Here is a 23,571-nt window from a genome sequence, read left to right as displayed (position 1 = left end):
GGGTCTGCAAGTTTGAGTAAGGAAACATGTAAGGATGTACCATACGATGAATCTTGCTTCAAGTTGGTAATGCCAAGCGATAAGCCACCTCACCCACACGAGCAGTGATCTGGTAGGGTCCAAAATATTTGAATCCCAACTTGTGATTGGAACCACGAACCACCGACTGCTGAACAAACGGTTGGAGCTTCAGAAATACCCGGTAACCCACCTGAAATTGCATGTTTGAGCGCGTATTATCCTCATGGAATTTCATACATTGCTAAGCGCGCAACAGGTGTTCCCAAATCAGCCCTTGAATCAAATTGCGTTCAGTTAACCATCCAGACAAGTCACTGGACAAGGAACACTGTAAGTTAGAAATGCCCAAGTGCCGAGGCTGATATCCATAGAGAACCTAGAAGGGTGTTGTTCCCAAAGCTGAATCATAGTGTGTGCTCTACCAGTACTTTTCTTTGGAGTGGAATGAACAAAATACCCAAGGAATGTCTCGAGGCATTGACTCAATTTTTCAGTCTGTCCATTTGTTTGAGGATGGCTTGCTGAGCTCATGTTCATCTTTGTGTCAGTGAGCTTGCACAATATTTACTGAACTTATCAATGGCAACTAAGATTGTGTCAAAGTTTTTGCTCTAGTTGTCAACATTGGGAGTCTAGTTGCCCCCCCCCCCCCCCCCCGAGCCCTCCCCCCGTTACTCCCTTCCCGCCGTCGTTGCTGGCGTCCGATGACGCGCCGACGCGGGGCAGAGCGGAGCCGTGGGGTTCACCTAGGCAGCAGCGGTTCGATGCGGCGACGGGGTGGCCTATCGCGGTCGCGGATGATCTGCTGGGCGGCGGCACTGCCGTTGATGGCGGGGTAGCGCGCAGTGCGATCCGACGGTGCCCGCTCGGCCCAAATCCAGGCCCTTGGGGCCCCAACTGGGTCTGGGTCTGGGCAGGCCGGCGGCGGGGTGTGTCGATGGCGTGGCTTCTGGGAGGCGGAGGAGCGGTGTTGGCTGGTGGGTGGTGGCGGCACTGGCACTGGCCTGCTGCAGCGTGGCGGCCGGGCCTTTGCGTGCCTAATTTGGGCCTGGCTAGGCCCGGGTGGCCTGGTATGCCCCTGCTGCCTCATCCGGACGATGACCGCGACGGTGCTGGAGGCACGGGCCTCCCGCACGACGGCGGTGGAGGTGGCTCCCTCCCGCGCAGCTCTGGTGCCGCCGCTCCCAATTCCTAGCTCTCCTCTCTTCGTCCTAGGCCTCGTGGTGGTGATCTCAATGAGGCGGCGTGGGTGGCATCAAGACCGCGATGGCGCATGCTGGTGGGCGGCAAGTTGGCTAGTTGGCTCCGGATCAGTTGGGCAGTGGAGTTTGGGTGCGGGAGAAATCCCTGTCGGTTCATCCTGCACCGACGAGGTGACGCTTGCGGGTGCCGCCATTCCTTCCTGAAGGCTATCGGTGGTGTCCATTCCCCACTTCCCTCTGCGTGATGAAGGAAACCTTAGGACACGTCCGGGCAGCAGCGTCGTCGACGTCGCATTCCTTCTTGAAGGTGCTGCTTGGTACGTGGCGGTTACTGGACTGTGGTGGGACGAATCTGGAGGGCGTAGCAGCGGTGGGTCATCCGCCCTTTATTGAGCTGCCGTTGTTGGCATTTGTTTCTTCTTTCTTTCCCTTTTTTGGGCTTGATGTGCTGCTCGCCCCGGCAGTTGCTATGTAATCGGTGTTGGTTGCTTTATAATATAAAGCGGGGGGAAATCCTATTTCTTCAAAGTTTTTACTCTTGGGCAACCCTCCGATGAAATCCATACTAACCAGATTCTAGTCCTCTATGGGTATGGGAAGTGGACTCAATAACCCTGGTTTCTTGATGTGCTCAGACTTGCCTTGTTTGCATACGGTACAGTTCTGTACATGGGCTTGTGTGTCCTGTATCATTGCAAGCCAAGCAAACAACCCTTTAATGTGCTGATAAGTGGCTCGAAAACCTGAATGTGCACCAATACCACTAGTATGTAAAGAGAGCATAATTGCTTGATGTGCTTCATTGTTATGATTCAGCCAAATTCTGTCTTTGTACCTGATGACCCCATTGACAAGAGAGAGTAGCCTTTGTCATTTATTCCTGTAAGTGCCAATTTCTGCAACAATTCTTTGTATACAGGGTACTGTTGATAGCCTTTTAGTTACCACAGATAGCCACTTGGGTGTGCAAAAGGAAATGTCAGCCAACTCCATAGGTGTAGGGGGGCCTTAACAGAGCATCAACTGCAGCATTATCCAAACCTTTTCTATGGACAATGTTATATTGGAACCCAAAAGTTTGAGAAATGCCTTATGTTGCATAGAAGAAAAGCTACTTAACTGCTGATCTTGCAAATGTTGGAAATATGAGCAATTTACTGTATGATTTTATTAACAGAAATACTAGATAAAACACGACTATTATAGCAGTGATAAAACAAGTCATGCGATTTGACAGAGAGAAGGTAAACAGCATCTTCATATATGAACTGTAACTAAACATATGTAGAGCAGACAGTATAGCAAGTTGCATATATGAAACAGAGTCTAACATATGTAGGGCAAACACTAGAACAAGGAGCAGGGCCTCTAATAGAAAGAGGAAGAATGCGTACGGGACAGCAGCAGCAGAAGCGCTGGACTTGGGGTCGGTGTCCTCGCCAGCCATGTCGTCGAGGAGGTTGTCGACGTCGGGGAAGAAGTCGTCGTCGGGGAAGTAGTCGTCGGAGTCCGGGGCGTCCGTGACGAAAAAGTCAGTAGTCGCGCGAAGCGCTCCCCAAAAACCTTATCACCCTTCTCCCGTACAGGACTCAAAGAGGTGAGGTTTCGGAGGCCTACTGTCCCGAACTGCGGTGCACGCCGCAAGCCGGGATGGAGAAGAACATAGCAGCAGCGCACTGCTCAGGAACTTGTGGCGAGAGGAAGAAGTAGTTATGGTGCGTCTCTTTGAGAGGATAGACCTCCCTTTTATAGGCGCAAGAGAAGGAGGCGAGAGGCTGCGCCGGGAGCTGAAGAGAACAAGGGAGACGAAACGAACAAGCAGCAGGCGAAGAGGTGCGCCGTTCGTATTCAATCTCCACTACAGCAAAAACGTTTCAGCTTTCGCGTGACCTTTCGTATACCCGTCGTGCGTGGAAAAAATTTAGACATCGGCAACCCGCAATGCAACGCGCCGCGCCGCGGCGCGTCGTGGCGTGGCGGGCGGCGGAGGAGGAGCGCGCGTGGATGTCCCTCTTGTTCTCATCCTCATACATGTGGAGAAAGAGCCTCCCTTATAAAGAGGTCCAACTCCCTCTAAACTAGCAATGTGGGACTAAACTTTAGTTCCACCTCTTGCCTTGCACGAATGGGCTGCGTGGGCCTCTAGGATTTATTAGGAATTTCTGAAACTGCTATTGGGCTAGGCCCAAAATAGACAAAATTCCAGCAATCCCCCAGCAAATCCCAGAGGCACACAAAATTTGCCTTTGGTTCCAAAACACTGTTTTATATACCGGTACTACAGTGAAGACTGTTAAGTTGAACTTCCACCTAGAAATCTATGCTACACTAGTGAGCAACTTGGACAGTGGACTGGGCCTTGAACTGCAAGTTTTCTGCGAATCTAGCTTCACATAAAGCCTTGACCGATACGTGGCTACCGTGGGTCTTCCCCGCGGGTGGAGCTTATGCGTCATACTCTGAGACCTTTCATGAGTTTACTAGAGAGAACTCTACTCTCATAGATTGCGACGTGTAACAATCAGACTCATATAAGTGCGTTCCTCAAGAGATGTTCTGCAGGACGACATCTCTGCTTCAATGAGCCACTTAGAACACATTAAGATATACATCAACCTGCCATGCAGATTAGGAGAGTATTGCATCTTCATGGAGTGGTATTAATAGTAAGGATACTCTCCTCTCAGTTGACCAACAGCTTGTCTTCCACATCTAATTCACGGGATCTCCGATCACATAGACTAGGTTACCACTGTGAACAACTCATGTTGTGGGTCTCATACCCATCTCCCTCGATGCATTATCTATCACATTACGTGATAGACCCTTAGTGAAAGGATCTGCTAGATTTTTAGACGTTTGGATATAATCCAATGCAATAACTCCGGAGTTTCTCATTTTCCTGACAGACTTTAACCTTCTCTGAACGTGTCTTGATGACTTCATGTTATCCTTTGAGCTGCTCACTTTCGTGATTACAGTTTGATTGTCGCAGTTCATAAGGATACCCGGTACAGGTTTCTCAACAACCGGCAAGTCATTAAAGAGCCGACGAAGCCAATCTGCTTCGACCGTAGCTATATCTAGTGTTGTGAGTTCTGCTTCCATTGTTGACCTCGTTAAGATGGTTTGCTTGCAAGACTTCCAAGAAACAGCGCCACCTCCATGAGTGAATACATATCCGCTCGTGGCCTTTATCTCATCAGCATCTGAGATCCAGTTTGAGTCACTATACCCTTCAAGCACCTTTGGGTGCCCGGTGTAGTGAATTCCATAATTCACAGTGCCTTTCAAATAACGCAAAACTCTCTCTAGAGCTTTCCAATGCACATCTCTTGGTTTTGTGACAAACCGACTCAGTTTGCTAACAGCAAAAGAGATGCCAGGTCTTATAGCACTGGCTAAGTACATAAGCGAGCCAATAATCTGAGAATATTTCAATTGATCTCTAGCAATTCTTCGATTCTTTCAAAGTAACACACTTGCATCATATGGTGTTGGAGAGGGCTTGCAGTCACTATAGCCAAAGCGACTCAAGATCTTTTCCACATAGTGAGATTGAAGTAATGTAATCCCACCATCATCGTCTCTGATAACCCACAAGTATAGGGGGTCAATTATAGCCTCTTTCGATAAGTAAGAGTGTCGAACCCAACGAGGAGCTAAAGGTAGAACAAATATTCCCTCAAGTTCTATCGACCACCGATACAACTCTACGCACGCTTAACGTTCGCTTTACCTAAAACAAGTATGAAACTAGAAGTACTTTGTAGGTGTTGTTGGATAGGTTTGCAAGATAATAAAGAGTATGTAAATAAAAACTAGGGGCTGTTTAGATATAGACACAATAAAGTAAATATAGCGAGTGTGGAAAAGTGGTGGTAGGAGTTGCGAAATTGTCCCTAAGCAATTGACTACTTTACTAGACCGATAGCAAGTTTTATGTGGGAGAGGCCACTGCTAGCATGTCATCCCTGACTTGGAATTCTATGCACTTATGATTGGAACTATTAGCAAGCATCCGCAACTACTAACGTTCTTTAAGGTAAAACCCAACCATAGCACTAAGATATATTGGTCCCCCTTCAATCCCGTATGCATCAATTTCTATGCTAGGTAGAAGCTTCTGTCACTCTTGCCCTCCAATACATAGTCCTATCAACATACAACTAACCCTATGGTGTGATCCACGCGCGCGCTCATATGATGGGCACCAAAGGACAACAACATAACCACAAGCAAATTAAATCAATCATAGCAATTCATCAACCACCGATAGGACAACGAAAATCTACTCAGACATCATAGGATGGCAACACATCATTGGATAATAATATGAAGCATAAAGCACCATGTTCAAGTAGAGGGTACAACGGGTTGCGGGAGAGTGGACCGCTGTAGATAGAGGGGGGAAGGTGATGGAGATTTTGGTGAAGATGGCGGAGGTGTTGGTGAAGATCACGGTGATGATGATGGTGGCCACGGCAGCGTTCCGGCGCCACCGGAAGAGAGGGGAGAGGGGCCCCCTTCTTCTTCTTCTTCCTTGACCTCCTCCCTAGATGGGAGAAGGGTTTCCCCTCTGGTCCTTGGCCTCCATGGCATGGGAGGGGCGAGAGCCCCTCCGAGATTGGATTTGTCTCTCTATCTCTCTCTATTTCTGCGTTCTGGTATTCTGCCCTTTCGCCGTTTCTTATATATCCGGAGATCCGTAACTCCGATTGGATTGAAACCTTCGCCAATCTTTTTTCCAAAAATAAGCTTTCTTGCGGCCAAAGAAGAGCAGCAACCGCCTTACGGGTGGCCCACGAGGGTCAGGGGCGCGCCCGGGGGCTAGGGCACGCCCCCCTGCCTCGTGGCCACCTCGGGCACCGTCTCGCGTTGATTCTTCCTCCCATATTTCCCAATATTCCAAATATATTATCCATCCATTTTTATTCCGTTTGGATTCCGTTTGATATGGGGTTTCTGTGAAACATAAAACATGCAACAAACAGGAACTGGCACTGGGCACTGGATCAATATGTTAGTCCCAAAAATAGTATAAAAAGTTGCCAAAAGTATATGAAATTTGTATAATATTGGCATGGAACAATCAAAAATTATAGATACGACGGAGACGTATTAGCATCCCCAAGCTTAATTCCTGCTCGTCCTCGAGTAGGTAAATGATAAAAAAGATAATTTTTGATGTGGAATGCTACCTAGCATAATCTTGATCACATAATCTAATCATGGCATGAATATTAAGACACGAGTGATTCAAAGCAATAGTCTATCATTTGATATTAAGACAATAATACTTCAAACATATTAATAAAGCAATCGTGTCTTTTCAAAATAACATGGCCAAAGAAAGTTGTCCCTACAAAATCATATGGTCTGGCTATGCTCCATCTTCACCACACAAAATATTCACATCATGCACAACCCCGATGACAAGCCAAGCAATTGGTTCATACTTTTTAACACGCTTCAGCTTTTTCAACCCTCACGCAATACATGAGCGCAAGCCATGGACATAGCACTATAGGTGGAATAGAATATGAAGATGGAGGTTGTGTGGAGAAGACAAAAAAAATAAAGTCTCACACCGACGCGGCTAATCAATGGGCTATGGAGATGCCCATCAATTGATGTCAATGTGAGGAGTAGGGATTGCCATGCAACGGATGCACTAAGAGCTATAAGTGTATGAAAGCTCAAACTGGAAACTAAGTGGGTGTGTGCATCCAACTTGCTTGCTCATGAAGACCTCAGGCATTTGAGGAAGCCCATCATAGGAATATACAAGCCAAGTTCTATAATGAAAATTCCCACTAGTATATGAAAGTGATAACTCAAAAGACTCTCTATATGAAGAACATGGTGCTACTCTGAAGCACAAGTGTGGTAAAAGGATAGTAACATTGCCCCTTCTCTCTTTTTCTCTCATTTTTGGGGGGGGGGGGCCTTCTCTTTTTTTTGGCCTTTCTCTTTTTTTCGTCCGGAGTCTCATCCCGACTTGTGGGGGAATCATAGTCTCCATCATCCTTTCCTCACTGGGACAATGCTCTAATAATGATGACCATCACACTTTTATTTACTTACAACTCAATATTACAACTCGATACTAGAACAAAGATATGACTCTATATGAATGCCTCCGGCGGTGTACCGGGATGTGCAATGATCTAGCATAGCAATGACATAAAAAACGGACAAGCCATGAAAACATCATGCTAGCTATCTTACGATCATGCAAAGAAATATGACAATAAATGCTCAAGTCATGTATATGATGATGATGGAAGTTGCATGGCAATATATCTCAGAATGGCTATGGAAATGCCATGATAGGTAGGTATGGTGGCTGTTTTGAGGAAGATATAATGAGGCTTATGTGTGATAGAGCGTATCGTATCGGGGGGTTTGGATGCACCGGCGAATTTTGCACCAACTCTCGAGGTGAGAAAGGGCAATGCACGGTACCGAAGAGGCTAGCAATGATGGAAGGGTGAGAGTGCGTATAATCCATGGACTCACATTAGTCATAAAGAACTCATATACTTGTTGCAAAAGTTTATTAGCCCTCGAAGCAAAGTACTACTACGCATGCCCCTAGGGGGATAGATTGGTAGGAAAAGACCATCGCTCGTCCCCGATCGCCACTCATAAGGAAGACAATCAATAAATAAATCATGCTCCGACTTCGTTACATAACGGTTCACCATACGTGCATGCTACGGGAATCACAAACCTCAACACAAGTATTTCTACTAATACACAACTACCCACTAGCATGACTCTAATATCACCATCTTTATATCGCAAAACTATTGCAAGGAATCAAACATATCATATTCAGTGATCTACAAGTTTTATGTAGGATTTTATGACTAACCATTTGAATGACCAGTTCCTGTCATCTCTATAAATAGATATAAGTGAAGTAAGAGAGTTTAATTATTTCTACAAAAGATATGCCCACGCTCTAACAAATATAAGTGAAGCAAAAGAGCATTCTACAAATGGCGGTTTTCCATGTGAAGAGAAACAAGCAATCCAAACTTCAAATGAAATAAGTGAAGCACATGAAGCATTCTATAAAGCCATACTCAAAGAATTTAAGTGAAGTGCAATGAGCATTCTATAAATCAACCAAGGACTATCTCATACCAGCATGGTGCATAAAAGAAAAATGAAAACTAAATGCAAAAGACGCTCCAAGATTTGCACATATCGCATGAACGAAACGAATCCGAAAACGTACCAATACTTGTTGAAGAAAGAGGGGATGCCTTCCGGGGCATCCCCAAGCTTAGACGCTTGAGCCTCCTTGAATATTTACTTGGGGTGCCTTGGGCATACCCAAGCTTGAGCTCTTGCCTCTCTTCCTTCTCCTCACATCGAGACCTTCTCGATCATCGAACACTTCATCCACACAAAACTTCAACAGAAAACTCGGTAAGATCCGTTAGTATAATAAAGCAAATCACTACTCTAAGTACTGTTGCAAACCAATTCATATTTTGTTTTTGCATTGTTTCTACTGTAGTATAACTTTTTCATGGCTAAATCCACTGATATAAATCGATAGTTTCATCAAAACAAGCAAACTATGCATCAAAAACAGAATCTGTCTAAAACAGAACAGTCTGTAACAATCTGAACATTAACCATACTTCTGGTACTTGAAAAATTCTTCCAAAATTAGGAAAAATAAACAATTTGTATAGAAAGACAGTGCAAAAAGTTTTAGAACCGTTTGACGTTCCAGTAAAAAATTAAAAATCGCGCAGTACAGCCAATGTTTCTGTCCTGCATCGTACAAACCAACAAACATTGTAAACATCCTAAAGGCAAACCTTGATACATTATTTTTTTAATACAATGGAATTGTACAAGGGGATAATTATTTTTATTGAATAGTTTCTGTAATCAAGATTCACAAAGTTTCCGTGAGCATGAACAAAGTTCAAGGCTAGCTCCCACTTCAACAATGCTTGTCTCTCTCACTTCCACTTTCCTTTTTGAAAAGTTTTGGGTTCCCCTCTTTATTTTTCTGTTTTTAAACTTTATAAAAGCACTCAACAGAAATAAATGACTCTCTAAAATTTCCGGGTTGTCTCCCTGACAGCGCTTTCTTTAAAGCCATTAAGCTAGGCATAAAGTGCTCAAGTAGTGAATCCACCCGGATCCCAAGGTATATCAAAGCCAATTTTAATTAGCAATGATTTGGCATTTAGTAGTGAGCACAAAGCAACATATATCAAGTAATGACGAAGTCTAACTCTCTTCCTATGCATCGGCATGTCATAAAAGAACAATTCATGAACACCTAGTAAAGGCCAATGCATAGTATAAACAGTTTCTTGCAATTTTATCATGTGGGAAACATAGAGAGGTGGAGATATAGTTCCTCTCTCATAATAATTGCAAGTAGGAGCAGCAAGCACATGCATATTACATCTATCAAAATCATCATGTGCAACGATAAAAGGCAACCCATCAATATAATCCTTAATAAGGGCAAACTTCTCCGATATAGTGTAGTCGGGAGAATTCAAAAAGATAATAGGACTATCATACGTGGGTGCAATAGCAACAATTTCATGTTTAACATAAGGAACTATAGCAAGTGCATCTCCATAAGCATAATTCATATTGGCATCTTGGCCACAAGCATAGCAAGCATCATCAAAAAGGGATATTTCAAGAGAATCAACGGGATCATAACAGTCATCATAGCAATCATCCTTCGGTAAGCACGAAGGGAAATTAAACAATGTATGAGTTGAAGAGTTACTCTCATTAGAAGGTGGGCACGGGTGATCAATCCGTTCTTCCTCATTTTGCTCTTTGCTTTCCTCCTCATCTTTTTCATCCAATGAGCTCACAGTTTCATCAATTTCTTCTTCCATAGACTCCTGCAAAATATTAGTCTCTTCTTGGACAGCGGAGACTTTCTCAATAAATGCATCAATATCGGCATTGTATTCATAATTCTCATAGCAATATTTAAGGATAGCTAAATTTTCAGGTCTATAAACAGCATCATAAAGATTTTCACGCTCTTTAAATACAGATTCAATTTCAAAAGCACCCCTAAAAGCAACAAATTCTTCTATTTGTTCCACATCATAGTAATCATATATACCATTAGCATAAGAAGCTAAGCTTTCATTATCATTAAATTTGCCTGAAAAGGGGAGGTGTGGAGCCTTCATCCTAGAGCAACAAGTTTAATCATAACTCAAGCATACTTGCCGAGCATACCACTTCAACATATAAATTTGGTCCCATAAAAGTTTCCCTTTTTGAGTCAAGCGATAATCCCTAAAGTATTCACGTTGATCCAACGTGTCTCCCATTACCAGATTGAATGGGGTTTTCTCTGGATTATCAAAGTAGTACATAATATCTGTCACATAACGAGCATCGAGGGTTTTAGGAGGTTCCCCATCTCCATGAGTAGCAAGTAAACCTATTTTTTTTGGTATTTCGTGTTCCATATCCATAACTAAAGATAGAGAACAACTAAGAACAGCAAAAAAAATTACTTAGTGATAAAGCAAACAAGCACACACGAGAATATTCACCCCACGCTATAACTCCCCGGCAACGGCGCCAGAAAAAGGTCTTGATAACCCACAAGTATAGGGGATCAATTGTAGCCTCTTTCGATAAGTAAGAGTGTCAAACCCAACGAGGAGCTAAAGGTAGAACAAATATTCCCTCAAGTTCTATCGACCACCGATACAACTCTACGCACGCTTAACGTTCGCTTTACCTAAAACAAGTATGAAACTAGAAGTACTTTGTAGGTGTTGTTGGATAGGTTTGCAAGATAATAAAGAGTACGTAAATAAAAACTAGGGGCTGTTTAGATATAGACACAATAAAGTAAATATAGCGAGTGTGGAAAAGTGGTGGTAGGAGTTGCGAAATTGTCCCTAAGCAATTGACTACTTTACTAGACCGATAGCAAGTTTTATGTGGGAGAGGCCACTGCTAGCATGTCATCCCTGACTTGGAATTCTATGCACTTATGATTGGGACTATTAGCAAGCATCCGCAACTACTAACGTTCATTAAGGTAAAACCCAACCATAGCATTAAGATATATTGGTCCCCCTTCAATCCCGTATGCATCAATTTCTATGCTAGGTAGAAGCTTCTGTCACTCTTGCCCTCCAATACATAGTCCTATCAACATACAACTAACCCTATGGTGTGATCCACGCGCGCGCTCATATGATGGGCACCAAAGGACAGCAACATAACCACAAGCAAATTAAATCAATCATAGCAATTCATCAACCACCGATAGGACAACGAAAATCTACTTAGACATCATAGGATGGCAACACATCATTGGATAATAATATGAAGCATAAATCACCATGTTCAAGTAGAGGGTACAGCGGGTTGCGGGAGTGGACCGCTGTAGATAGAGGGGGAAAGGTGATGGAGCTGTTGGAGATCGTAGCAGAAATTTAAAATTTTCTACGCATCACCAAGATCAATCTATGGAGTTTACTAGCAACGATAGGGAAGGAGTGCATCTACATACCCTTGTAGATCGCGAGCGGAAGCGTTCAAGAGAATGGGGTTGATGGAGTCGTACTCGGCGTGATCCAAATCACCGATGACCGAGCGCCGAACGGACGGCACCTCCGCGTTCCACACACGTACGGTTGGGAAGACGTCTCCTCCTTCTTGATCCAGCAAGGGGGAGGGAGAGGTTGATGGAGATCCAGCAGCACGACGGCGTGGTGGTGGAAGCAACGGGGATCTCGACAGGGCTTCGCCAAGCTCAGCGAGAAGGAGAGGTGTCACGGGAGGGAGAGGGAGGCGCCAGGGGCTTGGGTGCGGCTGCCCTCCCTCCCCCCTCTTTATATAGGGGTCCAGGGGGGCGCCGGCCCCCAGAGATCCCATCTCAAGGGGGGGGGGGGGGCGGCGGCCAAGGGGGGGACTTGCCCCCCAAGTCAAGTGGGGCGCCCCCCCCCACCCCTAGGGTTTCCAACCCTAGGCGCAGGGGAGGCCCAAGGGGGGCGCACCAGCCCACCAGGGGCTGGTTCCCTTCCCCACTTCAGCCCATGGGGCCCTCCGGGATAGGTGGCCCCACCCGGTGGACCCCCGGGACCCTTCCGGTGGTCCCAGTACAATACCGGTGACCCCCGAAACTTTCCCGGTGGCCGAAACTGGACTTCCTATATATAATTCTTCACCTCCGGACCATTCCGGAACTCCTCGTGACGTCCGAGATCTCATCCGGGACTCCGAACAACTTTTGGGTTACCGCATACTAGTATCTCTACAACCCTAGCGTCACCGAACCTTAAGTGTGTAGACCCTACGGGTTCGGGAGACATGCAGACATGACCGAGACGCCTCTCCGGTCAATAACCAACAGCGGGATCTGGATACCCATGTTGGCTCCCACATGTTCCACGATGATCTCATCGGATGAACCACGATGTCGAGGATTCAATCAATCCCGTATACAATTCCCTTTGTCAATCGGTACGTTACTTTCCCGAGATTCGATCGTCGGTATCCCAATACCTTGTTCAATCTCGTTACCGGCACGTCACTTTACTCGTACCGTAATGCATGATCCCATGACCAAACACTTGGTCACATTGAGCTCATTATGATGATGCATTACCGAGTGGGCCCAGAGATACCTCTCCGTCATACGGAGTGACAAATCCCAGTCTCGATTCGTGCCAACCCAACAGACACTTTCGGAGATACCCGTAGTGCACCTTTATAGCCACCCAGTTACGTTGTGACGTTTGGCACACCCAAAGCACTCCTATGGTATCCGGGAGTTGCACAATCTCATGGTCTAAGGAAATGATACTTGACATTTGGAAAAGCTCTAGCAAACGAACTACACGATCTTGTGCTATGCTTAGGATTGGGTCTTGTCCATCACATCATTCTCCTAATGATGTGATCCCATTATCAATGACATCCAATGTCCATAGTCAGGAAACCATGACTATCTGTTGATCAACGAGCTAGTCAACTAGAGGCTCACTAGGGACATGTTGTGGTCTATGTATTCACACATGTATTTCGATTTCCGGATAACACAATTACAGCATGAACAATAGACAATTATCATGAACAAGGAAATATAATAATAACCATTTTATTATTGCCTCTAGGGCATATTTCCAATAGTTGGTGAAGACCGCGGTGATGATGATGGTGGCCACGGCAGCGTTCCGGCGCCACCGGAAGAGAGGGGGAGAGGGGCCCCCTTCTTCTTCTTCCTTGACCTCCTCCCTAGATGGGAGAAGGGTTTCCCCTCTGGTCCTTGGCCTCCATGGCATGGGAGGGCGAGAGCCCCTCCGAGATTGGATCTGTCTCTCTATCTCTCTCTATTTCTGCGTTCTGGTATTCTGCCCTTTCGCCGTTTCTTATATATCCGGAGATCCGTAACTCCGATTGGATTGAAACCTCCGCCAAGATTTTTTTCGAAAATTAGCTTTCTTGCGGCCAAAGAAGAGCAGCAACCGAGTTACGGGTGGCCCACGAGGGTCAGGGGCGCCCAGGGGGTAGGGCGCGCCCCCTGCCTCGTGGCCACCTCGGGCACCGTCTCGCGTTGATTCTTCCTCCCATATTTCCCAAATATTCAAAAAATATTCTCCGTCCGTTTTTATTCCGTTTGATATGGGGTTTCTGTGAAACATAAAACATGCAACAAACAGGTTCGAGGAACGAAATATCAATAGAGGAACGAAAACCGCAGGGTATGAAATTTGGGTAGGGTTGGCAGGGAAAGTCCAACTGAAACTTTCTTTGATTACCTTTTTTCTCCAACTGGCTCAGAGATTGCATTTGCCCTTAACCGGTAACCTCCTTTGAATCCTTCGTTTAGACCCTCTCTATTGGTATTGGCATTGGCTCAAGAGCAAGGACCTTATTTGATCGCTTAGAACTTGATGGAGGGAAACTCACTCGCTCGAGATATGCTTAAGCTAGCTCAGGAAGAGTACTAATTTTATATGCCTTAAAGAGGGGATTCAAAGAGTAGCCTTTTACTAGGGCTTAAGTGACTCGTTTCATATTGCTTACTATGGTCTGGACAGTGAGGAAGGTGAGTTGGAAGATATATCTAATGTCAAATGAGACTTTCTCCTCACCAAATTGAAGCGTGAGCTTAGCATCTTTCACATCGATGACAGCCCCTGCAGTAGCTAGAAAAGGTCTCCCCAAAAAAATAGGAAAGCTCTTATCCTACATCTCCAAGACAACAAAATCAACTGGAAATGCGAAGTTACCAAGTATCGCAGGGATATCACCCAAAATGTCTGCCGGACTGGCACTGGGCACTGGAACAATATGTTAGTCCCAAAAAAGTATAAAAAGTTGCCAAAAGTATATGAAAGTTGTATAATATTGGCATGGAATAATCAAAAATTATAGATACGACGGGGACGTATCAGTCTCTCAACAACTTGATGTTCAAAATGACATCAGCCACTCCTAAATCCTTCATCTCAAAACAGCGATATAGGAAATCCTTGACCTCCTTAATAACATTCATATTTGTTACGAAAATCAGTATGTCATCAACATACAAGCAAAGGATAACTCCCTCGCCCCCATCATAGCGATAGTACACACATTTGTCAGCTTCGTTTACAACAAAACCTGCAGCTGTTAAAGTTCTTTCAAACTTCGCATGCCACTGTTTGGGTGCTTGCTTGAGTCCATACAAAGACTTCAGCAACTTGCACACTTTTCCTTCCTGACCATCTAGTACAAACCCATCTGGTTGTTCCATATAAATTTCCTCGTCCAACTCTCCATTTAGGAAAGCAGTCTTAACATCCATTTGATGAACGAGAAGACCATGTGAGGCAGCTAGTGAAAGTAGAACTCGAATAGTGGTCAATCGAGCCACAGGTGAGTAAGTATCAAAGAAGTCTTCACCTTCCTTTTGGGTATAACCCTTAGCCACGAGTCGAGCCTTGTACTTTTCAATAGTACCATCAGGCCTAAGCTTCTTCTTGAATACCCATTTGCATCCTATAGGTTTGCACCCATAAGGACGATCAGTTATCTCCCAAGTTTCATTCGCCAAGATGGAATCCATCTCGCTACGAACTGCTTCCTTCCAGTAGTCAGCATCTTCAGATGCATAGGCCTTTGGAATAGAACTGGGAGTATCATCTATGAGATACATAAGAAAATCATCACTAAAGGACTTTGCAGTCCTTTGTATATCTTGCTCCTAGTAGGAACTTCATTGTTCTCCTCCACGGGACTTTCAAAGTGTTCCATCGAAATGGCAAGTTCGGTAATTGTAACTGGTTCCTGATTCGATGAACTAGGCATCTCTTGATTAGATGAGGTAGCCATATCCTTCATGGGAAAGATATCTTCAAAGAAAGTCGCATCATTCGACTCCATGATCGTACCGACATGCATGTCAGGTACCTCAGATGTTACAACCAAGAATCTATAACCAATGCTATGAAAAGCATATCCCAGGAAAACACAATCCATGGTCTTTGGTCCAAGCTTGCGCTTCTTTGGAATTGGCACATTGACTTTCGCCAAACAACCCCAGGTTCGTAGATAAGAGAGTTTTAATCTTTTCTTCTCCCATTCCTCGAATGGAGTTATCTCTTTATTCTTTGTGGGAACTCGGTTTAGGACATGACATGCAGTCAATATCGCCTCCCCCCACCATGCCTTGGAGAGACCCAATGTGTCTAACATGGCGTTAACCAAATCTGTTAGAGTATGGTTCTTTCTTTCGGCCACCCCATTAGACTGAGGTGAATAGGGAGGCATCCTCTCATGGATTATACCATGTTCCGCACAAAAAGCATCAAATTCATTGGAAAAATACTCTCCACCACGGTCGGACCTAAGCCTCTTGATTTTCCGATCAAGTTGATTTTTCACTTCAGCTTTATAGATCTTGAAAAAGTTCAAAGCCTCATCCTTAGATTTCAGAAGATACACACAGCAGTATCTAGTGGAGTCGTCAATTAACGTCATGAAATATTTCTTTCCATCTTTTGTCAAAACACCATTCATTTCACATAGATCTGAATGTATGAGCTCTAGTGGTGCAAGATTTCTTGTTTCTGCAATCGTGTGAGACTTACGAGGTTGCTTAGCTTGCACACAAACTTGACACTTAGATCCCTTGACAGTGGTGAAACTAGGGATTAAGTTCAACTTCGCTAGTCGCGACATGCAACCAAAGTTAACATGAAAAAGACGTGAATGCCACACATTTGATTCACTATTGTTGCAAACATGATTAACAACTTTATTGCAAATGTCTGACAAGGATAAACGAAACAGGCCTCCTGACTCATAGCCTTTACCAACAAAGGTTCCATACTTGGATATTACAAATTTATTCGACTCAAAGACAAGCTTATAGCCATCTCTACACAGAAGAGATCCGCTAACAAGATTTTTATTGACGGAGGGGACATAATGCACGTTCTTCAGCCGCACGATCTTCCCCGAAATAAACTTCAGATCGACCGTGCCAACACCACAAACAGAAGCACTTGAACCGTTGCCCATCAGCACGGTTGAAGTTCCTGCGGTCTGATAAGACAAAAACATGGAAATATCACCGCATACATGCACATTGGCACCCGTGTCAATCAACCAATCAGGAGAATGACATACTAAAAAAATAGTGGGAAATATACCATACCCAGCATCCTTCATGTCAGTGTCTCCAATGACAACATTAGCGGTCTTGTCGCCTTTTCCAGGATGACGCTTGTCATAGCGATTAGGGCAACTAGGAGCCCAATGATCAGGATCCCCACACACATGACAAACACTTTTCTTCTTGTCATTCTTCTTCTTGAAGTTCGTGTGTTGCACAGCCTTGTTCTTCCCATCAAACTTTGCTTTACCATCAAACTGCCCTTGTTCTTGAACTTGTGGGGCTGGAAGTTCTTCTTCTGTACCAGATTGGCACTAGATCCTCCCTCAATACCTCGAGCACGTGTGTCCTTTGCTCTCACCTTTTCTTCCACATCAAGAGTGCCAATGAGATCCAGGACGGAAAACTCCTGTCTCTTATGCTTCAGTAAGGTAGCAAAGTTCCTCCACGAAGGAGGAAGCTTAGTGATGATACCTCCGGCAACAAACTTGTCCGGTAGCATACAACTGAAGTGCTCAAGTTCTCTAGCAAACGACTGTATCTCATGAGCTTGCTCAACCACGAAGCGCTCTTCAGTCATCCTATAATCATAGAATTGCTCCATGATGTACAGCTCAGTGCCAGCATCCAAGACCCCAAACTTGGCCTCGAGTGCATCCCACATATCTTTTCCATTATCAATTGACGCATAAGCATCAACTATGTTCTCACCAAGAACACTCAAGAGAGCAGCCTTAAACAGAGTATCCATTTTTCTGAAAAGCTTTGTGCCTGTTGAGCATCAAGCTCTCCTTCAGGTTTGCCAAGAGTGGCGTCATAGCAACTCATGGTTTGAAACCATAAGACTGCTCTCACGCGCCACCTCTTATAGTGGATACCCTCAAACATAGGAGGTCTCATGGAAGCAGCAAAACCACTCGGGGTAAATTGCCTATAATAAGGTTTTTGTATTGTTGGAAATATGAGCAATTTATCGTATAATTTTATTAACAGAAATACTAGATAAAGCACGACTATTATAGCAGTGATAAAACAAGTCATGCGATTTGACAGAGAGAAGGTAAACATCATCTTCATATATGAACTGTAACTAAACATATGTAGAGCAGACAGTATAGCAAGTTGCATATATGAAACAGAGTCTAACATATGTAGGGCAAACACTAGAACAAGGAGCAGGGCCTCTAATAGAAAGAGGAAGAACGCGTACGGGACAGCAGCAGCAGAAGCGCTGGACTTGGGGTCGGTGTCCTCGCCAGCCATGTCGTCGAGGAGGTTGTCGACGTCGGGGAATAAGTCATCGTCGGGGAAGTAGACGTCGGAGTCCGGGGCGTCCGTGACGAAGAAGTCAGTAGTCGCGCGAAGCGCTCCCCAAAAACCTTATCACCCTTCTCCCGAACAGGACTCAAAGAGGTGCGGTTTCGGAGGCCTACTGTCCCGACCTGCGGTGCACGCCGCAAGCCGGGATGGAGAAGAACGTAGCAGCAGCGCAGTGCTCAGGAACTTATGGCGAGAGGAAGAAGTAGTTCTGGTGCGTCTCTCTGAGAGGAGCGACCTCCCTTTTATAGGCGCAAGAGAAGGAGGCGAGAGGCTGCGCCGGGAGCTGAAGAGAACGAGGAAGACGAAACGAACAGGCAGCAGGCGAAGAGGTGCGCCGTTCATATTCAATCTCCACTACAGCAAAAACGTTTCAGCTTCCGCGTGACCTTTCATATACCCGTCGTGCGTGGCAAAAATTTAGACATCGGCTCGTTCCCGCAACCCGCGGCGCGGCGTGGCGTGACGAGGCGGGCGGCTAAGGAGGAGCACGCGTGGATGTCCCTCTTGTTCTCATCCTCATACATGTGGAGAAAGAGCCTCCCTTATAAAGAGGTCCAACTCCCTCTAAACTAGCAATGTGGGACTAAACTTTAGTTTCACCTCTTGCCTTGCACGAATGGGCTGCGTGGGCCTCTAGGATTTATTAGAAATTTCTGAAACTGCTATTGGGCTAGGCTCAAAATAGACAAAATTCCAGCAGCAAATGTATCAAGCTTTTGTGATTAGTAGAAATGGTGAAAGGTGCATGCTGTAAGTATGACTTCCATGTATCTACCTTTTCATGTGTGGATAGGGCCTGAGACTTAGGGAGCTTTGCCGAGGTAAGAGAGAGGGTGACCATCGTGCATAAGCACAACTCCAATCTCTTTGTTGCTAGTATCTGTTTCTACAACAAAATGTTTTGTGAAGTCTGGTAGAGCTAGCATTGAAGCCGCAGCAAGTGCTTCTTTGAGATGCTGAAAGGCAATTTTAGTAGTAGGTGTTTAAGAAGAGGATGGACTTTCGCCTAGTTCGGCATCGGTGAACTTTTCCCTGTTGAGCCATATGACTGTTAACTTCTACTGCTATTTGTTAGTAGTTATGATGAACTACCATTTATGTACTAGCTAGGACTGAAATGATGTTTTGATCGTGTGTGGTAAGGTCACCACTGGTGAGAAAGGGTGATCACAAGTTATGCCATGCCCAACGCATGCCACCAAACAACAGGGGAAAATTGGTTACCTGATGTAGCCAGCCTACATGTAGGCTATCAAACAAGGTGCACAGCATGCATTTTTGGCATACATTTACTCAGTCAGGTCCAACAGATGAAAAGACCCCAAAAAAGATGCAACATACCATGCATGCCCTTGATGCATTGCTCGCATGCGAAGAGTTTCTGGAATGCAGCTCGCCATCGGTTTAAACTAAAAATCCCAACGTGGAAATAGAAGATATTCTGATGGCCCAAATGTTCAGCGACAGGGATCTGTGTACGATTATCTCCATAATGTACTCGATTTGGATGTCCAGAAACCGTTGGATCGCATGATGGTGAGGTGTTCGATCCTCTGTACTAGTGAAATGGGCAGAGAAAACCTCGTCTTTGCTTAAACTGCCGTGCTGGGCATTGTTGGCAAACACCTGAACCGGTATGGGTGAAGATAAACAATAACGTTGCTATTGACCGGGACTCCTCGAAGGGTAGCAGCGCTGGGGAGGTGTGAGCTTTTCTTGTGTTTGGCGCAAACCTCCGACATGTTTACTTCACGTTCGATAATCTCAGTTTGCCTCTTTTTCAGTTTATATCACGCTGAGACTCAGCGGATCAAATGTGCTTTAACTCGCTTGCACGCTTGACTTGTGCGAGAGCCGTCCTAAGTTCCTGACGACAACAAAAACATGATGGAGAAAACAGCAACATCTTTGAAATCTCATGGGGCGAAAACAACAATACCAAACAATCCATTTGCTACAAAGATTGGAATAGTATAGATACTCAGAGGTTTCAAATCTCAACGACACTCTCAGGCTACTAACGTAAACAATAACCACCATTATCCAGCAAAACAGATGATGCATGACTGCGCGGCACACTAGTATTTGATTGGTGCCAGGATGTCCAACTGAGAACCCAGCTTCTCCTCGGCAGCATTCTCAGCCTTGATGCGCAGCTTGGCCAGTTGCTTCTTCCTGTCGTACGACAGCTTGGCCTTCTCCTTCCTCTTCTCCTCCAGTTCCTGCCAGTTTAAACAAAAGAGGTGATGAGTCATTTTCCAAATAACATCTAGTTGCAGATATACATACGTTTTCAAGGCATGCGCTCAAATCAAGAATTAAAAACAGTCCCCCAATCAAGAACCTAACATCGCGCTGGAGATCTTGGTGGTCAATGGCCATTAACTATTGAAATGTGCAACAAGAGCAGCGCACATTTTTCTAACATCATTACGATATGTGCAAACTGATTTTGATTTTTTTCTAAAACGAACTAGCTAACAAAGTTAGAACAATAAGAAAACAAGCCATGGCTGTCATAGGAGGCCTCAGAGATCTAGGTGGTTATGATCATCAACTGGGGAGCACCCATCAAGAGTAGCAAATATAAATCTCACATCATAGGCTTATAACTAAAGCACAGGAGAATCAAACAAAAGAACAGGGTAAAAGCCAAGTCAAATGTTACATAGAAACAGGCATTAAGAGACCCAATCCCAGTTCTATGATTTGCTATCTTTACTACATAATTGAAGCAAACTATAACAGATTTAAACAATAATAAGAAAACAATCCCTGGTTGTTAAAAGAGGCCTCAGAGATCTTGGTGATTATGGTCATCAACTGGGAGCACCCATCAAGAGTAGCAAATATTAATCTCACATCATAGGCTTATAACTGAAGCACGGGAGAATCAAATAAAAGAGCAGGCTAAAAGCCACAGCCAGATGTTGAATGAGAAACAGGTGCCAAAGTTTTATGATTAGATATCGAGTTCAAATAATTGAAACGAACTAGCCAAGAAATTTTAAATAAAAAATAAATAGTCCGCAGCGATCTTGGTGGTTATGGGTCAATTGGGGAGCACCCATCAAGAGTAGCAATTATTATAATAACATCATAGGCATATCATTAAAACACAAGAGAGACCAACAAAAGAACATGATGATAACCACAGCCAAATGTTACTACATGAGAATCTTACAATGGAATGTGGCGACGAATGCCATGATTAATCAGAAATCATCATCGATAAAATTAATCAGAATCAGGCTAAAAGAAAAACATGTCTATCATTGGACACGAGGGAACAGAAGAATTAAAATAGTTTTTGCTGTCAACAAAATAGCATGACTAGTCAGAAGTAGCTGGTTGTGAGCATCATCTTTATGAAAAATCAATGGACATCAGTCCTGAGTTTCTGCATCATCCCAGTCATGCTAAATTTGCACACGTACAATGGCAGAAAATCAACAAATTCAAATGGCACAACAAAAGTTCTCAATGCACTTAACAAGGGAACTGATGGAATCTACTAGGCTGAGAACAAAAGGAAACATGAACACTGCCTTTTTGTCAAAATCAGTAACATAGGCGTACACAATTCAGCATTTCACCCTATCACTATCGAAAACCTTATTTCATGGCGACCGATAACCTAATCTGTGTTTCAGCTCGACAGCAATTAATTTTGACCTAGCCACACAGTGAGAAGCTATCATCTAAAATTCTCAATACAAATCTGGTTGACATCTACAAACTAAACCCATAGGACAACTACATCTAACACTGTGAGCCAAAGAATCATATGTATGCATCACGTCATCATCATTTTTGTTCAGAGGTGACAACCAGAGTGGTCGATGTAACAAAACGTACCTTGATAGTTTCATGGTAGTTCCATCCGACCTCCTTGGAAAGCTCGCCGAGCAGACAGAACCTGTGCCCCGGCTGCAGCCTCAGAACCCTATCGAACAAGAAGTCAGACAAAGATCATCACCACATAACTAATTAAATCCGCCATTAGAGAGCAAGCAAGAAAGATAAGGCGCGTACTTGAGCGCGTCGGGGATGACCATACGCTTGGTGCGATCGTAAGGCGGCGGGACGCCCTCGAAAGCCTTGAGCCTGGCGAGCGCGGCCTCGCCGCGGGGCGTCTTGTGCGGGATCATGCCGCGCACGGTGCGCCAGAAAATGCGCGAGGGGGCGCGGAAGTGGATGGGGCCGTGCGAGGGCTTGGTGTTCATCCGCTTGCGGAGGAAGCGGAGGTACTTCATCTTCTGACGGACCAGTCCGCCGGAGATGCACATCTCCTCGCACCGGACAACCACTACGCGCTGCCCGTTGAGCAGCTCCTTGGCCACGATCGACGCAAGGCGACCCAGCATGTGGTGGCGCGCATCCACCACCACGCGACGCGCGGACACACCGGAGCCGGACACCATCGTTACCTGTTGGCTTCTCCCTTCCTCTCTTCCTCCGGCTCCGGTGGTGGTCGTGGCTGGCGGCGGCGAAGGAGGGAGCAGGAAGACGTTAGGGTTTATGAATTTATAGGCGACCAGGAGGTAGCAGATTGGGCCGGGCGGTTGCTAGTGCTCTCAAAAGAACAATAGGCCTCATTGCCTAATAAAATTTTAATGGGCTGTACTCCACAAAAAGTCCTAATAGGCTTACACTATGTCATGTCTCTATTAGAAAGCGGGTCAGTCTCATCTAAAAAAAAGCGGGTCAGTCCCATGCGCATGTTGTGAACAATTTTTGGAACTCTTGAACATTTTTTTGAATAGGCAAACATTTTCTTGAAATTCAGAAATAATTTTTGAAATACATGAAAACTTTCATTGTTTTGATGACATTTTATTGAATGCATGAACATATTTTGAATCCATGATTTTTTTTTAAAAACAATTGCAAACAGTTTTTGAAATTTACAAACATTTTTGAATTTTGTGAACATTTTTTAATTCATGAACACTATATGAAACCCCAAACATTTTTCAAATTCATGAGCATTTTTTAAAACCATGAACATTTTATGATTTCTCAAACATTTTTCAAAACCATAAACTTTTTTGTATTCATGAATATTTTATGATTTCTCAAAAAAATCAAAATTCACATTTAAAAAAAAGAAATTGGAAGATTTTGGAAACTTTGAATTATTTAAAGAAGTATGAAAATAAAAGAAAAAACAAGAAGCAAAATATAAAATAGAAAACAGAAAAGCAAAAAAATGTAAAATAGGAGGCGTCCCTTTGCCCATATGGGTCGGCACAGAGGGACGCAGGGGGTGATGTCTACTACACAACTTTATTCTTGCACTACTGGAATCCACTTCTTTGTCGTCTGCCACGTCTTTGACGTCTGCCAGCTGACGGCAAAGAGGCTCTTTGTCGTCAGCTT

The 23,571-nt window shown here is 44.6% G+C and overlaps 1 protein-coding gene and 4 non-coding genes across 5 annotated transcripts; all 5 read right to left on the bottom strand.

The window, feature by feature from the left end:
- Positions 1-20,074: 20,074 nt before the first annotated feature.
- LOC109762649 (large ribosomal subunit protein uL13w) lies at positions 20,075-22,733 on the bottom strand. The gene is made up of 3 exons (XM_020321520.4): positions 22,225-22,733; positions 22,048-22,135; positions 20,075-20,411 (listed from the first exon to the last, which is right to left on the bottom strand). The coding sequence occupies exons 1-3, from the start codon at positions 22,611-22,613 to the stop codon at positions 20,268-20,270; spliced, it is 621 nt and encodes a 206-aa protein (XP_020177109.1). The 5' UTR covers positions 22,614-22,733; the 3' UTR covers positions 20,075-20,267.
- On the bottom strand, positions 20,714-20,796 carry LOC120975069 (small nucleolar RNA SNORD24). Its single transcript, XR_005770911.1, has one exon. It is a non-coding gene; the product is annotated as a small nucleolar RNA SNORD24 (small nucleolar RNA).
- Positions 20,980-21,061, bottom strand: LOC120975068 (small nucleolar RNA SNORD24). The gene has a single exon (XR_005770910.1). It is a non-coding gene; the product is annotated as a small nucleolar RNA SNORD24 (small nucleolar RNA).
- Positions 21,215-21,295, bottom strand: LOC120975070 (small nucleolar RNA SNORD24). The gene has a single exon (XR_005770912.1). It is a non-coding gene; the product is annotated as a small nucleolar RNA SNORD24 (small nucleolar RNA).
- LOC120975088 (small nucleolar RNA R12) lies at positions 21,522-21,604 on the bottom strand. Its single transcript, XR_005770926.1, has one exon. It is a non-coding gene; the product is annotated as a small nucleolar RNA R12 (small nucleolar RNA).
- Positions 22,734-23,571: the final 838 nt, after the last annotated feature.

Source organism: Aegilops tauschii, chromosome 2, assembly GCF_002575655.3.
Source record: "Aegilops tauschii subsp. strangulata cultivar AL8/78 chromosome 2, Aet v6.0, whole genome shotgun sequence".
Classification (NCBI taxonomy): domain Eukaryota; kingdom Viridiplantae; phylum Streptophyta; class Magnoliopsida; order Poales; family Poaceae; genus Aegilops; species Aegilops tauschii.
Note: the sequence above shows the minus strand (reverse complement) of the source record. Positions and strands in the feature narration are given on the sequence as shown.

What these genes read in the sequence shown, in the direction of transcription:
- LOC109762649 (XM_020321520.4), bottom strand. Translation starts at nt 22,613, where the DNA reads ATGGTGTCCGGCTCCGGTGTGTCCGCGCGTCGCGTGGTGGTGGATGCG. An exon ending in GTCATCCCCGACGCGCTCAA is followed by an intron (nt 22,136 to 22,224) that starts GTACGCGCCTTA and finishes CTTGTTCGATAG; the next exon opens with GGTTCTGAGGCTGCAGCCGG. An exon ending in ACTACCATGAAACTATCAAG is followed by an intron (nt 20,412 to 22,047) that starts GTACGTTTTGTT and finishes TTAAACTGGCAG; the next exon opens with GAACTGGAGGAGAAGAGGAA.